The 15203-nt window shown below is 52.1% G+C and overlaps 2 protein-coding genes across 2 annotated transcripts in view; one reads left to right on the forward strand and one right to left on the reverse strand.

Annotated features, from left to right (window-relative positions):
• Nucleotides 1–636: 636 nt before the first annotated feature.
• Ldlrad2 (low density lipoprotein receptor class A domain containing 2) lies at nucleotides 637–7164 on the forward strand. Its single transcript, XM_057784166.1, has 5 exons — nucleotides 637–715; nucleotides 2345–2797; nucleotides 4786–4917; nucleotides 5978–6118; nucleotides 6932–7164. The coding sequence occupies exons 1-5, from the start codon at nucleotides 637–639 to the stop codon at nucleotides 7162–7164; spliced, it is 1038 nt and encodes a 345-aa protein (XP_057640149.1).
• Nucleotides 7165–9509: 2345 nt separating this feature from the next.
• Hspg2 (heparan sulfate proteoglycan 2) overlaps nucleotides 9510–15203 on the reverse strand; it is a 102144-nt gene continuing 96450 nt past the window's right edge. The window contains exons 87-97 of the mRNA XM_057783679.1: nucleotides 14866–15087; nucleotides 14277–14521; nucleotides 13776–13947; nucleotides 13551–13673; nucleotides 13401–13457; nucleotides 12439–12514; nucleotides 12244–12322; nucleotides 12025–12092; nucleotides 11780–11863; nucleotides 11243–11346; nucleotides 9510–11133 (exon numbers count right to left, since the gene is read on the reverse strand). Of these exons, the coding sequence (XP_057639662.1) occupies nucleotides 10961–11133; nucleotides 11243–11346; nucleotides 11780–11863; nucleotides 12025–12092; nucleotides 12244–12322; nucleotides 12439–12514; nucleotides 13401–13457; nucleotides 13551–13673; nucleotides 13776–13947; nucleotides 14277–14521; nucleotides 14866–15087 (1403 nt within the window). The 3' untranslated portion in view covers nucleotides 9510–10960. The remainder of the gene's footprint in view (nucleotides 11134–11242; nucleotides 11347–11779; nucleotides 11864–12024; nucleotides 12093–12243; nucleotides 12323–12438; nucleotides 12515–13400; nucleotides 13458–13550; nucleotides 13674–13775; nucleotides 13948–14276; nucleotides 14522–14865; nucleotides 15088–15203) is intronic.

The following is a 15203-nucleotide window of genomic DNA, read 5'->3' on the forward strand; positions in this document are numbered from 1 at the left end:
AGTATAACAAAGGTTTACTATTTGGGGATAAACTCACAGAAAGGGTAGCTAGCCATCTGCAATCCTCGGCATGTGCTGGGAACTGGACAGGAATCCAGCAGCCAAGAGGCGTGGCATGCTTTTCCTCTGCATTTATAATACATGAGACCATGCCCAAAGTGGGCCGGTATTTTAAAAGCTATTGGTGGAAGGAGTTCCCACAGCATGGTTTAGGATGTAAAGCATAGGCGTGTAAAGACCCTGGAGCAGGAGCCCTTGGTTAGAAACTGAAGCAACACCGGGTCCCATGTGCCATCCCTTACAGCCTCTTTAGGCCTTTGGTGTCCCACCTATCCAGGAAGGCAGCGGAGCCTCCCCCTTTCTAGAAGCCCAGCAGTTAAGCCGGATCTATGGCTCCTAGTTCCTGTCTGCCTTGTCTTCTCCAGCTTGGGGCCCCAAATCTCCATGGCAACCCTTAGATGCAATTCTGATCCAAAGGAAGAAGACTTAGAAGGGGGAGCCCAAAACATAGTGAGGACCTGAGGCTGCTCATTGTGCCCTGTGCACTTCCAGGAGCAGCCAGGCCCTGCACCCCAGTCTCCCCAAAGACCCCCAAGGGGATTCCAAGGTCTTCCCCCTGCTGGGTACAGAGCAAGGATGACTTTTCTTTGGCAGCTTCCCCAAAGGCTGTTCCTTCTGGGGACAACTGCTCTGGCTGTGTCTGCCCTGGGGACAGGTGAGTGGAAGGGGCACACCTGAAACTCTTATTCCCAGCTTTTCCTCAGCCAGCACTCACTCTGGTAGGCAGTCTCTTGATAAGGGAGGCTGGGTCTTGCTTAGTATCCTCAATCTATTTCAGTCCCTCTGAAGCTTCTAGAAGGATCCAGAGGCAGGGGTCTGTGGGTGGGCAGGTAGCCCTTGGGTCTGGGGCTGTGGATGAGACAGTATGTATCGAGCATCCCTGCATCCTAGCCCTGATGTCATTGCTTCCACTCTGCTGTGTCTCCTGCAGTCAAGGGGCCAGGGGTGCAGTTCAGTGACAGAGTGAGTTCCATGACAGCCAGGACTGTTACACAGAGAAACCCTGTCTCAGAAAACAAACAAACAAAAAGACGTATAAGGCCCGGGGTTTCATTCCCATACCACATAAAAAATTTAGTGCTGGGCAGGGGTGGTGCACACCTTTAATTCCAACACTCTGGTGGCAGGCACATCTCTATGAGTTCAAGGTCAGCCTGGTCTGCAAAGCTAGTTGCAGGACAGTCAAAGCTAGACAGAGAAATCCTGTCTCAAAAAACTTTTTTTGGGGGGGAGGGGAGACAGAGAGAGAAAGAATAGCCATGTGTGATTCCAGCTAAAGTCATCCTTGCAAGAAGGTTGCTCTGAAAAACTTTCTCAGTCCACTTTTAGAAGCTGGGAGGAAAAAGAGCTTCATTCTGTCATTTATTGATTGATTGATTGATTTTTACAATACTAGATGTTGAACCAGGGCCTCCCAGGGATTAGGCACATGCTCACTCTACCTCTGAGCTACATCCCCAGCCCACTGCTTTCCATGTTTAGGGCAGAGATTCACTAAATTACCCAGGCTGCCCTTGAGCACCCTTTATAGCTCAGCAGGCCACGGCTAGCTGCTGTTACAGGAACTGCTGCACAGCCGGGCTACTCCACAAATGGCTGAGGTGCCTATTTAACACACCATAGCAGGCTTGGCCCTCAGGCTCTCCCTGTATCCCTCAGTCCCTACCTGTAACAGGGCCCTCCTGGCTGACACACCCCACCTCTACTCTGAACTCTCCAGCCCAGGAGGCTGGGCTACTCTTCCCTATGTAATCCAATCATTTTGGTTATCCATTCTCTTTATATTTTGGGCCTCCTGGCTGCTGCACCTGGCTCCCCTCTCACCGGTCTCACTTCCCTTCCTCCCTCTCCTCATTTGGCCTGTGTCCACTCTGGATTCTCCCAGAGGTCCCTGCCTCTGGTTATGCCTTCCCATACCTCTCCTCCACCATCCCTAGGAGCAATCCTCATGTCTTTTCCTCTTTTCCTGTCTTTTTTTTTTTTTTTTTTTTTTTTTGACACGGTCTGAATTTGTAACCCATGCTAGCCTTAACCCATCGTTACGAAGAATCCTGTACTCCAGAATATTGGTTTTACAGGCAGATGCCACTACTCTAGGGGCTGAAGTCCAAAGCTTTTGAATAAGGAGCTGTGTGGCTTAGAATTGTCATAATGTGGTCACCAAAGTTTATCCCTGTTTTGCCGACGAGGTTCATAGAAGATGTCGAGATGCTGAGATCAAGCATGGAGGGCGGGTCGGGGACGGCGTGATTATACCACAAGATCCCTGCTCTCTCCCCCTCAGCGGACCTGACAGACATGTGCGGACAGACATGGCAAGGGGATGCGCTGCAGCTGCGCTCGCACTCGGCTTCTCGCAAGTTCTATTTTGTGACTCCGAACACCGACTGCGTGTTGTGGCTGCATGCCGCGACCCCTGAAGACAGGATACGCTTCCAGTTCCGCTTCTTCCTGGTCTACAGCTTGTCCTCTGCCACCCGGATCACCGCAGCTACCGTGTCCACCACAACCACCCGGGCCCCCAATGCTTCCTTGCCCGACCCGTGCGCACCCGGCTCCTACCTGCAGTTCTATGACGGCCCGCAGGGGGCGCCCCGAGCCCTTGAACCCCCGACCTGCGGCCTGACCATCCCCGCCCCTCTCATGTCCTCGGGACCCTGGCTTGGCCTGCGCTTGGTCACCAGGGGCCGCCAGCCCCGTGTGGATTTCTTGGGCGAGGTGACCTCTTTCCGCCTGGGTGGGTTGGGTTTGATGACCAGGGTGAGGTGAGGAGAGACAGAGTAGAAGATGAGATGCTCAGATGGCGGGAAGGGAGGAATGGGGTCCCAGCTGGGGAAGAGTGCATGTCATGGAACCAGTGAAGGACGAACCAATGAGAGAGATCTACAAGTCCTGCCTCCTTCTAGCCCCGACACACATTTCTGGACACATTTGGAAGCACACTCACATAGGATACCAGTTTCACACTCAAACCATACCCACATTGCACTCACAACTAAATCCATACACACACACACACACACACACCTCGCACACTCATCTTTTTATTTTATTTATTTTGGTTCTTCAAGACAGGGTTTCTCTGTGTAGCTTTGGCTGTTCTGGTTCTTGCTCTGCAGACCAGGCTGACCTTGAACTCACAGAGATCTGCTTGACTCTTGAGGCTGGGCTTAAGGGAGCCCAATTTGTCTTTGACCTAGAGATCTTTCTGTCTGTGCTCCTGAAGTCTGGGTTCACAGGCCTTCTTCAACATTATGACATTATGCCTGGCTCAAACCTAGATTTTTTTTTTGTTTGTTTTATTTTGTTTGAGACAGGGTTTCTCTGTGTAGCTTTGAAACTTGTCCTTTAATTTGCTCTGTAGACCAGGCTGGATCTGCCAGCCCCTGCCTCCCAAGTGCTGGGATTAAAGGCGTGTGCCTCCACCACCTGGCTCAAGCTGATGTCTTTAATGCTGCACTCTGTCCTGCAGTTCAGACATAGCCCAAGGCTGTAGCCCTGCAGGTTGCCCAAGTCTAGAGCCACCTGCTGATTTTGATAGAGAGCAGGCTAGTTCCCAAAGCCCAGAAGAACTGACTCACTTGGAACTTTCTGGCTAAGTCTCCAGACTAGAGTGTTAAGCATGGGGCATGTGAGGATGCCAAAGCCAGGATATGGGGACCTTTGGCACAGCCGTAGGTCCTGGAGGATAAGATGGTGGGACTACTTTTGGCTATGAGCTACTTGGCCCCGCCCTCAGGCAGGCTCATGTGCCTGCTCAGCTACCACTCACCTTTTGTCTGCCCTGGAATTGTGTGTGCGTGTGTGTGCGCGTGCGCACATGTGTGTGTGTGTGTGTGTGTGTGTGTGGTGGAGGATGGGAGGTGGTGTCCCATCTCTTTTTCGTCTCTGGCACTATATGAAATGTATGCTCTTGCTGGGCAGTGGTGGTGCACACCTTCAATCCCAGCACTCAAGGAGGCAGAGGCAGGTGAATCTCTGTGAGTTCGAGGGCAGCATGGTCTACAGAGCAAGTTCTGGGACAGGCTCCAAAGCTACACAGAGAAACCCTGTCTCATAAAATAACAACAACAAAATTATGGGGCTGGAGAGACGGCTCAGCAACTAAGAGCACTAGCTACTCTTCCAGAGGTCCTGAGTTCAGTTTCCAGCAACCACATGGTGGCTCACAACCATCAATAGCGGGATCTGATGCCCTCTTCTGGCATAAAGTTGATAGAGCAATCATTTACATAAAATAAATAAAGAAATCTTTTTAAATCTTTTTAAATTGAAGGGTCTGGGATGTGGCTTGCCCATCTCAAAGAAGGCCCTGTGTTTGATCCCCAGCATTGCATAAATCGGGCATGGTGGTGCACCCTGTAAGCCCAGCAGTTGGAAGGTAGAGGCAATAGGACCAGAAGCCAAAGGTCATCATCAGCTGCATAGCAAGTTCAAGAACAGTCTAGGCTTCCTATTTCATCAGTTCAGTAGGTGTTAACCATCACACCACCACCACCATTGCCACCACCACCATCAACTACCAGCACCATCACCACCACCACCACCACTACTGTGTTCACTGCCACCAGGATTGTACTGCTGTCTCCCCAGGAAATACCTTTCTCGTATGTACTGACAGCAGCCTTGTCCTGCCCCCAGCCCAAGCAGTTCTGTCACTGTGGGCCACACTGTTGTAGGAGCTGATTTAGGATCCTTACTCCCAGCTTCCCTTTTCTACCCCAGGGTTTTGCGGCACCTACTTCCGCTGTCGGAATAGCAGGTGTGTGCCCCGGAGCCTGCTGTGTGATGACAGGGACATGGACAACTGTGGTGATGGCAGTGACCAGGACTCCCAACCTCCAGCCAGCTGCAGAGGTCAGTGATGAGGTTGCTCGGACCCCACTGCATAGCAAAGCGGAGAGGCTTGTTGGCCCTACTACCCTTCTTCTGGATGGCAGGGCCTGAGTGGGGAGGTGGCATGGAGCAGGGAGGAGTGTGGCCACAGTGGCAGTCAGGTTAGAGACCAACGGGGTGAGAGCCAATGAAACAGGGAAGGGTCTAGTCCAGCTTATCACCTGAGACCTTGGGAATGAGGCTGTTCTTCACAGGACCCGAGGGAGGACCTGTCTCATTTATTTATTTCAGTTAATTATTGCCAGCCATTCCAATGACATTTGGGGTATGGCGGATGCTTGAGTAACAATAGCTAACTGATTAGAATAGCAAATTTCATGACACCTTGGTTTCCTCGTCAGAAGGGGATGGGGGTCGTGACACCTAACCTAGCAGACACCTCAACTGTGAGTACTGTCAGTTGAATGTGCCACACAGAGCGTGACTCTTGCTGCACAGAAGCTGCTCACCCAGGTTGGTCTGTCCCGTGTCTTGAGAAGCAGCTCCGTTTATAAGCCTGCTGAGTAGGAGACCAGACCTCACCTCCAGCTGTGTGACCTTGGCCAGATGTTTTATCCCCTCTTTGTCTCTCATTTCCCTTATTCTAGCAATGCATTGTAGGCAGAGTTTCTCTGCGTCTCAGCAGATGCTCCCAAAGTTCAGAAGCTTATTTATTATAAATGCTCAGCTGATAGCTTAGGCTTATCTCCAGCCAGCTCTTACAACTTAAGATAACCCATTTTTAGTCATCTCTGTGCTGCCCCAAGGCACATTTACCTCATCTCTGAACTTCCCATGTGGCTTCTTCTGCATCTGGCTCATGACTCCCTGACTGAGCCCTTTCTTCTTCCCAGCATTCTCTCTGCCCCCCAAATCCTGCCTAGCTATTGGCCCATCAACTTTTTATTGACAGCGAGAGCAACGCATCCTCACAGTGTACTGAAGGATTATTCCACGGCAGTGGGGATTGCAGAGGAGTCTCATGAGGCGTGACACCGCTGTGTCCTGTGAAGGGGCTCTCAATGCGCTGTTACTCTCACAGGTCCCTCTCTGGTACCCACACAGACCCCGAGAACGGAAGATGACAGGTCCAGCCCTCTGACTCTCCTCATGGCTCTTGGCTCTGCAGCGGAGAGGACCTCTCCAGCAAGCCTGGCACCCATCACACAAGAAGTGTTGGAAGGTAGCTGGCATTTGGTGACGAACCTCTTACATTCTTCTACCAAAATCCCACTTGGCTCAGTTAGGAAAACGCTTGCTGCACGGTGTAAGAGCTTGATTTAGATCCCACCGCCTGAGTATAAAACCAGGCTCAGCGGGGTGGATCTGTAACCCCAGCACTGGGAAAGCCAGTCTAGCCCAAAGTGGGAGAGACCTTGTCTCAGATAATTAGGTGGCAAAGGAGAGAGCGAGGCAAGGAAGCCTCCTGGGTTGGAGAAATGGCTTAGAGGCTAAGAGTGCATGCTACTTTTGCAGAGAACCTGAGTTTGGTTGCTAGCACCCAGCTGGGCAGCTCACAACTGCCTGTAACTCCAGCTCCAGGGGAACTGATGCCTCTGGCTTCCAAGGACACCTGCACGTGCATGCAAATACCCTCCATAACTAAAAATAAACCTTAAAAAAAAAAGAGGCTTGCTGGGCATGGAGGTCTATGCCTTTAATCCCAGCTTGGCCTCGAACTCACAGAAATCCACCTGCCTCTGCCTCCGAGTAGCCACCACCCAGCAAAATAAATAAACCCTAGAAAATTAAAAAAAAAAAAAAAGATAAAAAATGGAGGACTGGCAAGGAGGAGTAAGCCTGGCAGGCTGACTTCAATCTACAGACTCCATATAGTTGTCCCTGAATCTTCAAACCCTTACCCCACCATAATATTACTTGGATTACACACACACACACACACACACACACACACACACACACACGTCCCATCTATGTGATGTCAGGACATTAGGTCTCCAGGTGGAAGCTCACTGGACTCTCATTCCTCCCACAGGTGCCTGGGTCCGGTGGGTGGCTCTGGCCTCCTCGATACTGTTGACATCCACTGGCCTCCTCTGGTGGTGCTGCTGCTGCCCAGGTTGGCTGGGTTGGCACCCAGGGGCTCACAGGCTCTGTCTCAGATGCTGTGCATCCTACAATGCTTGCCACCTGTGTCCTGGTCGGGTGGCTCCTGGGGATCTGTGGCTGAACTGGCCAGCTCTCCAGAGCCAGGGAGGCCGTCCTTAGGGGGCTGTCTGGGGCCTGACAGGCTTGAGCTTCAAGCTCTGTTGACTGGCTGACTTGGAACAGGTCCCTCAGTTCTTTGAGCCTCAGTCTGGGAAATAGGCTGAGTCCTGTTTCCCAAACAGAGCAAAGGTTGCAGAAAGCAGAGTAATCAGGCATGCTTTGCTCTTAGTTATCCCTTATTGTCCAGCACAGTAGCTTCCATGTTGGGCTTTGCTCTGAGTGAATACCTTTTAGAAAACAACAGCTGGCTACCTTTGAAGTGGGCAGATGGACTCTAAACAGATGCTGTAGTATGAACAGTGAGGCCCAGGCAGGTAAATAACAGACTAAATATCACCACCTATGACCACGTCAGATCTAATCAGAACACATTGACACAGGGGGGTCTCTCCAGGTCTGGGGATGTAGTTCAGTAGAGTACTTGTCTAGCATGCACAGAGCCCTGGGTTCTTTCCCCCCCAACACTTCATAAAGCTGGATATGGTAGTACACACCAGCCATCCCAGGACTCAGTAGGAAGAGGCAGGGGCATTGGTGTTCAAGGTCAACCTCGGCTACACAGCAAGTTCAAAGTCAGCTTGGTTACAGGAGACTCTGGTTAACAACAAAGCCCCCAAACAAACAAACAAACAAAAAACATGTAAACAGACAATAACAAAAAATGAGGGCCTTGGAGAGATGGTAGCTCAGTGCTTAAAAACACTTGCTGCCAGGGCTGGAGGTTGAGAGGTGAAGAGCACTAGCTGTTCTTACAGAGGACCCAGGTTCAATTCCCGGCACCCACATGATAGCTCTCTAGGTCTAGGGGATCTGATACCCTCACACAGACATATGTATAGGCAAAACACCAATGCACATAAAATAAAAGTAAATTTTTTTTTTAAAAAAAGAATACTTGTTGTAGGGATTAGAGAGATTGTTTAGTGGTTAACAGCACTGACTGCTCTTCCAGAGGTCCTGAGTTCAAGTCCTGGCAACCCTGTGGAGGCTCACAACCATCTATAGTGGGATCTGATGCCCTCTTCTGGCATAAAGATGCACATGCAGATAGAGCACTCATACATAAAATAAATAAATAAATCTAAAAAAATAAAAAGAATACTTGTTGAAGATCTGCATTCTCTTCTTGTCACAAACTTGGCAGCTCACAAACATCTGTAACCCCAGCCCCAAGGAATCTGACACTCTCTTCTGGCCTCCTTGGGCATTGGTACCAGGCATGCATGATACACACACACACACACACACACACACACACACACACACACACATACACACACACGCGCGCGCGCAGACAAAACCCTCATAAAAATAAGTAAAACTAAAAATAAAAAGTTTTTTTTAAATGAGCCTATCAAAACTGTATCAGAAAAACCAAGTTAGGTGTCAATGAATCACACCTATAATTCCAGCACTTGAGATGTTGAGATAGGAGGGTTGTCCTGAGTTTGCCAGCCTGGGCTACAAAATAACACCTTGTCCTAAAAGTACAAAAGCAGGGGCTGGTTCCTGGCACGGTGGCACAAATCTTTAATCCTAGCACTCAGGAGGCAAAGGAAGGCAGAGTTTGAGGTCAGGTTGGTCTACATATCGAGTTCCAGGACAGCCAGGGCTATACAGAGAAACCTTGTCTTGAAGAATCAAACCAGGGAAGGTGGCTTAGCAGTTAAGAACACAGGCTGCCCTTCCATAGGACCCAGGTTTGATTCCTAGCTCCCACATGGTGGTTCACAATGGTAATTCTAGTCCCAGGGGATCTGATACCTCTTCTGGCTTCTGCAGTTATTAGACACACAGGTGATGCACAGAAGACACATGCAGACAAAACCCCCATACGTGTAAAAGAAATAAAACTTAAAAATACAAAACAAATGACGACAAAGGAAGAAAAACCAGGCCTATGAACGTACACCAATGGATGATGTAACCTCTTGCCCTGGATCGTATACAGGGAAGGACACCCAATGCAGGGGTACACTGGCCACCAGCAGTCAGTGGGTCCTAGATGGGACAGCGTCCTAATGTGGAGGCTTCAGGGCATCAGGGAGCAGGGTCCCCTGCTTGGCTGGTCTGAGCTGCTAACTGTTGGAAGCCAGCTTCTAGGTGACTGGGAACGCTAACTGGGCTGTCGGACTCAGCAGGGCCTCTCTGTAGCTCTGCTCTTGTCTTCACTGGGGCCTCTACAAACCTTTCGCAGCTGATCTGTAACACAGCACACATGTATATACACATAGATACACGAACAACGCTGTGACAAGTGTCCTGAGATACCTGAGAAATAATATTAATCATTAGGATTGGAAGAAAATAATCTGACGTTGTCAAGGGCCATGTCTGTGAGTGACTTTGTAACCAATAATGACATAGCTTATGAATTTATTGTCAATTCAGTAAAACCTGATTTGTCGAAAGACATAATCTTCGTCTGAAGCATAGTGCTCATGACAGAGAGAACAGGTCGTGTGGGTGGATTCTGTGAGTGGGGTGGGCACTGTGCTGGGCAGGCCCTGTGGGCAGGGGTGGGCACTGTCCTGGACGGGTCCTGTGGGCAGGGGTGTGCACTGTGCTGGGAGGGTCCGAAGAGCAAGGGTGGGCACTGTGCTGGGCGGGTCCTGTGACTGGGGTGGGCGCTGTGCTAGATGGGTTCTGTGGGCAGGGGTGTGCACTGTGCTGGGAGGGTCCGAAGAGCAAGGGTGGGCACTGTGCTGGCCTGGGGAAGGGTACCAAGGGCAGGAACTGGGCCGTTATCTGATCATGAAACTTGTTTGGTTTTGCTTTTCCTTCTGATTTCAGAAACCCTGCCCTGCCCTCCACCCCATGCAGTACTGAGTAGACCCCTTGTCAAAGAGACTGGAGGTCTTTTGGCGGGGATAGCACCATTTATTAAGAAAAAAAGTCAGATGAAGACCACAGGGGTTCCCTTGAGGACCTGAGGCCAAGTATCTCAACAGCCGTAGTCTGGATCTGCTTACCCCTCAATTGGGCCCTCAGGCTTCCGGGTGGGCAGGGCATCACCCCTTCTCCCCTTCCCAATCTGAGGCCTCAGCTTCCCCCACCAAGACACGGGTCTTCCTGATTCCTGCTCCCCCACACCCTGGGCCTTCACCTCCAGAAGAGTGGGGGGTACGGCCTGGTGTGGTGGGACTTCATTGCTGGGCTCTGCCTAGCCGGTGGTGGGGGGAAAAGTTTGTCTCCCTTGCAACTCCTGAGGGCAGGGCCCTGAGCTGTGTGTGGGTGGTGGTGGGGAATGCAGGTGGAAGTGGGCTGGGTGGGAGGGAAGGCTGCCAAGGATATGGGGTTTCTGGCTCGGTGGGGGTGGAGGAAGCTGGGATGTGGCCGGGTGGGGAGTGAGCTGCCTTCTGTTCCCAGCACAGTAGCTCAGGCCACTGCAATGTCCCCTCATTCAGTGTGACAGTGAGGTGCCAGGTGGTAAACTGAGGTTGGCACTCAGAGCAACGAGGACTGTCCATGGGCTGCTAAAATGGACAGCCCGGCTTTACTTTGAAGTGGGGAAGGAGGTGGAGCAGTTTTGAGCCCCTACCAGTCTGACTTCAAGTCCCAGTGGCCTTCTGAGGAAAACCTCTTCCAGTCCACCTGCCCTGCCCACCAGCCTTGGGGCTCTGCCCACACACGTGGGGGAGCTGGCGCACCCACCCTCCAGTCCAGCCCAGGGTGGTAGCAGCAAGCGTGGCATTGCCTCAGTCTCTTACAAAAAGTCATAATAATATTAATAATAATATACTCGACATTGTCAGGCTGGGTGCTGCCCAGGAGTCCGTGGGAGGCAGGCGGGTGCCTATGAGGGGCAGGGACGTGTGTTGGCCCCTGCTTGGGCACGATGCTGCAGGTCTAGGGGCTGTGGGGGTGGGCCTCCAGGCCGGGCTGAGTGCAGCACCAGATTCTTGATACAGCCTGTGATCCCAGAGGAGAACTTGGCCCTGGTGAGTGTGGCCACATCTGGGGCACCACCTGGAAGAGGAGCATGACGGTGGGTCAGAGCAGCAAGGAGGCCAGACTGTAAGCGCCGAAGGCTGCCATTCCCTCCCTGGCCTGTCTTGGCACCCTGCGGGGTACTCACCAATGTAGACCATATCCTTTGTGTTGACTGCTACATTAGGACCTGGGGACCGGCCGCTGACAAGCTCCTCACCGTCCACTTGGATGGAGCCTCTCTGGCCCTCTCTGCAATGTGACAGGGTCAGGCCCATTGCCCTGAATTCCCATCCTCCACAAATGTCCTCCTCTTGTCATTGAGACTCTCCGTAGGTGGACAAATCTGGCCCCTGCTTACCCTCAGATCCCTCCTCATCTACTGGTTACACACAGTCACCTTCTGAGTCCCGACCTCAGGTTGCTTCTCTTTAAAAAGCCAAGGCTGGGCTCGAACTCAGGATCTTCTTGACTCCACCTCCCAAGTTCCTGGATCACAGGTGTGCACCACCCTGGACCCTGATGGAGCTCTGCTTGCCGGCAAGGTGTCCTTCCCACATCACCTTCTCATTCGGTCTCTCAGGTCTCCAAGCCTCCTCCTCCTTACCCTCCCCTCTGGAGGGCGAGCTGCTGGTCCCATACCCACCTCTGGTCCCTTCCCCTAGTGCTGAACTGGATTTCTTACCTCAGCGCTGTCACCCGATGCCACTCGCCGTCATTGATGGGGTCCTCAGAGACAAGACGGGCCTCCCCACTGCCCAGTTGGTAGCTGTAGAATCAGAGACCCACGAAGGTGTGAGTTATGGGGTGGGACAGGAGGTTAAAGGGGCAGATGGCACTAGGGGTGTATGGCTGGGACACCTGGAGCTCCAGCTTCCTGTGGGAGAAGCCAGGGATGGAAGAGGGGGGAATGGAGGTGCTAGGATTCACCTGAAGACAAGATGGCCATCTTGCAGTCCAAGGCTAATGAAGTCTTTGCTGCGGCTGGCCTCTCTCACCTGCCAAGGAAACGTAGGGTCTCTAGTGTTCCACTTTGGGGAGCTGAGACCCTGAGGGCTGTCGCTCGACCTTCCTGTCTGCACTTCCCCAACCAGGAGGCCAGTTTCCAGCCCCAGGGATCCCAAGACCGACAGTTGGTTGTCCACTTACCCCACCCTGCCAGAGCAGGAGACCATTGGCTGTGCTGGTCCGAACTTCAAATTCAATGGTCTCAGGTGCTTCAGGAAGGCTGGGGAGAAGGGGGGAGTATGGGGACGGGGCAGGAAGCAGTGGGTCAGGGGAAGCCTGAGTCTCAGATTCCTGTTAACCCTGCTGGACCCAGAGAGTCAACACCACCTGTCTTACCTCCTGGAGAAGATGTTGCCGGGGAGGCCTAGGAAGCCATTGTCGTGAAAATGGGCTCCATATTGCCCAGGGGCATCTGTGCAAGAGTAGGGGACAGTGAGTGGGCACCACTGTGCCCATCTCATTTTTACGTATCACTGATTATTATTGTGCTTGTGTATATGATGTGTGTGTATGAGTGTGGGGGTGATTGTGTCACAGTGTGTGTGGAGCTTGTGCAACAAATTTAAGGGGTCAGTTCTCTCCTTCCATCAAGGGTTCCAGGGATCAAACTCAGACCATCAGGTTTGCACGGACCCACATTTTTACTTTTTTTTTTAAAAAAATTTTTAAATTTTATTTATTTGAGACGTGGTTTCTCTGTGTAACATCCCTGGCTTTCTGGAACTCATTCTGTAAACTCGGCTGGCCTCAAATTCACAGAGCTCCACCTGCTTCTGCCTCCCAAGTGCTGTATTCGTGTGTGTGTGTGTGTGAGTGTGTGTGTGTGTGCGTGTGCACATGTGCATATCAGTGCTTGTGGAGGTTAGAAGAAGAGATGGTCAGATTCCGTAGGTCTGGAGTCACAGGCAGTTGTGAGCTCCCTGATGTGGGTGGTGGGAACTGAACTCACGTCTTGGTAGGAGACTCCAGCCCTCTTAACTGTCTCCGGTCCCACACATTTTTACTTTTAGGCATGAGGAATTCCAAAGCATGAGCCCTGGACTGTTCAAATGTGGCACAAAATAAATGCTTGCTGACTGAAGGATCTGACGTCAGAGTAGTTTGAAGGCCATCCCTAGGTCACCTTGCCAATAAGTTGTTTATGACTTTGACCTTCTTTGTTCCTGCCTATCTGGGCCCAGTGAGCTCCTCCCATGGGCTTGTTTTACTTGAGGACCCAAACTGAGATATAAATAACTCAAGGAAAAGGGCTGAGAGACCAAGACCAGTTTGCCTTGCTGGCCACAGGGAATACTTACCATTGCCTCCACTGCCTTCAAGGTGCCAATCAGACTCCACTACGTTGTACCCAGCGCCTGTGGGGAAGGGTGGGATCTAGTTGGTGGACACAGATACCCAGTGACTGTGTCTGGCCCCAGAGGAGGGTGGATACAACTCATAGTAAGTACCTTGTTGGCAGCGTGGACCGGAGAAGCCAGGAGGACAGAGGCAACGGGTACCCCGGCAGGTGCCACCATTCAAACAAGGCTCTTGGAGCTGGCAAGGGTTTTCTTCATGCTCACAAAGGTCTCCTATGGGCCAAGGCAAAGGCGGGTGAGCAGGAGCTAGAGTTACCCTCCGACCCTTGGACTACTGGTCCCACGTCCTGCTGTGTCCTGGGCTGGCTCTGGTACCTTTAAAGCCATCTTGACAAAGGCACTGGAACTCATATTCACCCGCAGGCATGCATGTGGCACCATTGCGGCAGGGCTGGCGCTCACACGGCGAGCTGTCATAGCATTGGCCCACACCCTGGCTGCCCAGGAAGCTGTAGGTGAGGTCCAATCGCTTGCCATTCACAGACACCTGTGGGCAGAGGAGCACCGAGGAACTCATGGGATGTGGAAGGTAGACACATGGGTGGTCAGCAGAGTGAGCCTGCACTGGAAAATGTCTGGGAAGTCGGGCATGCAAAGTAGCAGCGTAGGACCCTGAGTGTTGAAGGGAGGCCTTGAAGCTGAGTACCTTATATATAGCCAGTTCTCAACATGACTTTAAATAGTAGTGGTTACTATTATCCCTATTTTGAAGAAACCGACTCAGCCAAAAATGTGTAGTCCCAGGGCCCTGTGAGTGGTAAGTGGTCCCACAGTGAACCCCTCCCTCCCTCTGTCCCTCTGGGGGCTACTCCTCACCTCGCCCACACAGCCACGGAAGTGAGCACTCATATTGGTGGCTGGGGACAGCTGTATGGAGGGCTCCACGCCCCCCAGGTAGAGCAGTGTGTGCAGGTTGAGACCCTGGCTCTTTCCTGGTGAGGAGCGCAGCACAGGACGCCCTCCATCCACCCGTAGGCTGCCATCTTTGTTGAGGCGCTCTGCAGACACTCGGTGCCAGCGTCCCAGGGCCAGTGGCTCATGGCTCCGCAGAACAGCCAGACCTGATGAGACCATAGGTGGCATTGGGTATCAGAGGGACCCTGACACTCCCCCACTCTAGGATGTGATTAGTGGGACACTTCTCATATATTTGCCAAATCTCTGATGACAAGTTTGTGCTGGACTTGAACTCACAGAGATCCGCCTGCCTCCCGAGTGCTGGGATTAAAGGTGTGTGCCACCACTGCTTAGGGGTGGCCTTTAAGTCACAGAGAAACATGCAGGAACAGACCTCAGAAGGTCTGGCTCCTGTCTTACCCCATCTTGCCTCTTGGCAACATGGTGACCCAAAGACAGTGCAAAGCCTGGTACCCAGGCTCATCCACACGAGGCGCTCAGTGCTTACCTGACCCTAACTCATAGCGGAACTCCAGGTGGCCACCAACCATCGCTAGGGACACAAAGTCTTCCACAGGCCCACTCTTGCCACCACTGAACAGCAAGAGCCCATCAGGTGCCAGCGGCTTGAACTCCACATCCAGGCGTAGCTCATGGTGGGTATTGGTGAGAGCAGGTAGTACCAGGTAGGAGCCAGTGCCAGACATAGATGGGGTAGTCACCGTCACACCTGTAGCAGCGATAGCTTAGTCCTCCCTCACCCAATCCCCTACTAGAGGCTCAGGACCAGCCCTGCCCATCAGGTTGAAGATTTCTTGGAAGAGAGAAGTCCTCTCGGGGAATCCC

The sequence above is a fragment of the Chionomys nivalis genome, chromosome 11 (genome assembly GCF_950005125.1).
Source record: "Chionomys nivalis chromosome 11, mChiNiv1.1, whole genome shotgun sequence".
Classification (NCBI taxonomy): Eukaryota; Metazoa; Chordata; class Mammalia; order Rodentia; family Cricetidae; genus Chionomys; species Chionomys nivalis.

What these genes read in the sequence shown, in the direction of transcription:
- Ldlrad2 (XM_057784166.1), top strand. Translation starts at nt 637, where the DNA reads ATGACTTTTCTTTGGCAGCTTCCCCAAAGGCTGTTCCTTCTGGGGACA. An exon ending in TGTGTCTGCCCTGGGGACAG is followed by an intron (nt 716 to 2,344) that starts GTGAGTGGAAGG and finishes TCTCCCCCTCAG; the next exon opens with CGGACCTGACAGACATGTGC. An exon ending in CACACAAGAAGTGTTGGAAG is followed by an intron (nt 6,119 to 6,931) that starts GTAGCTGGCATT and finishes TTCCTCCCACAG; the next exon opens with GTGCCTGGGTCCGGTGGGTG.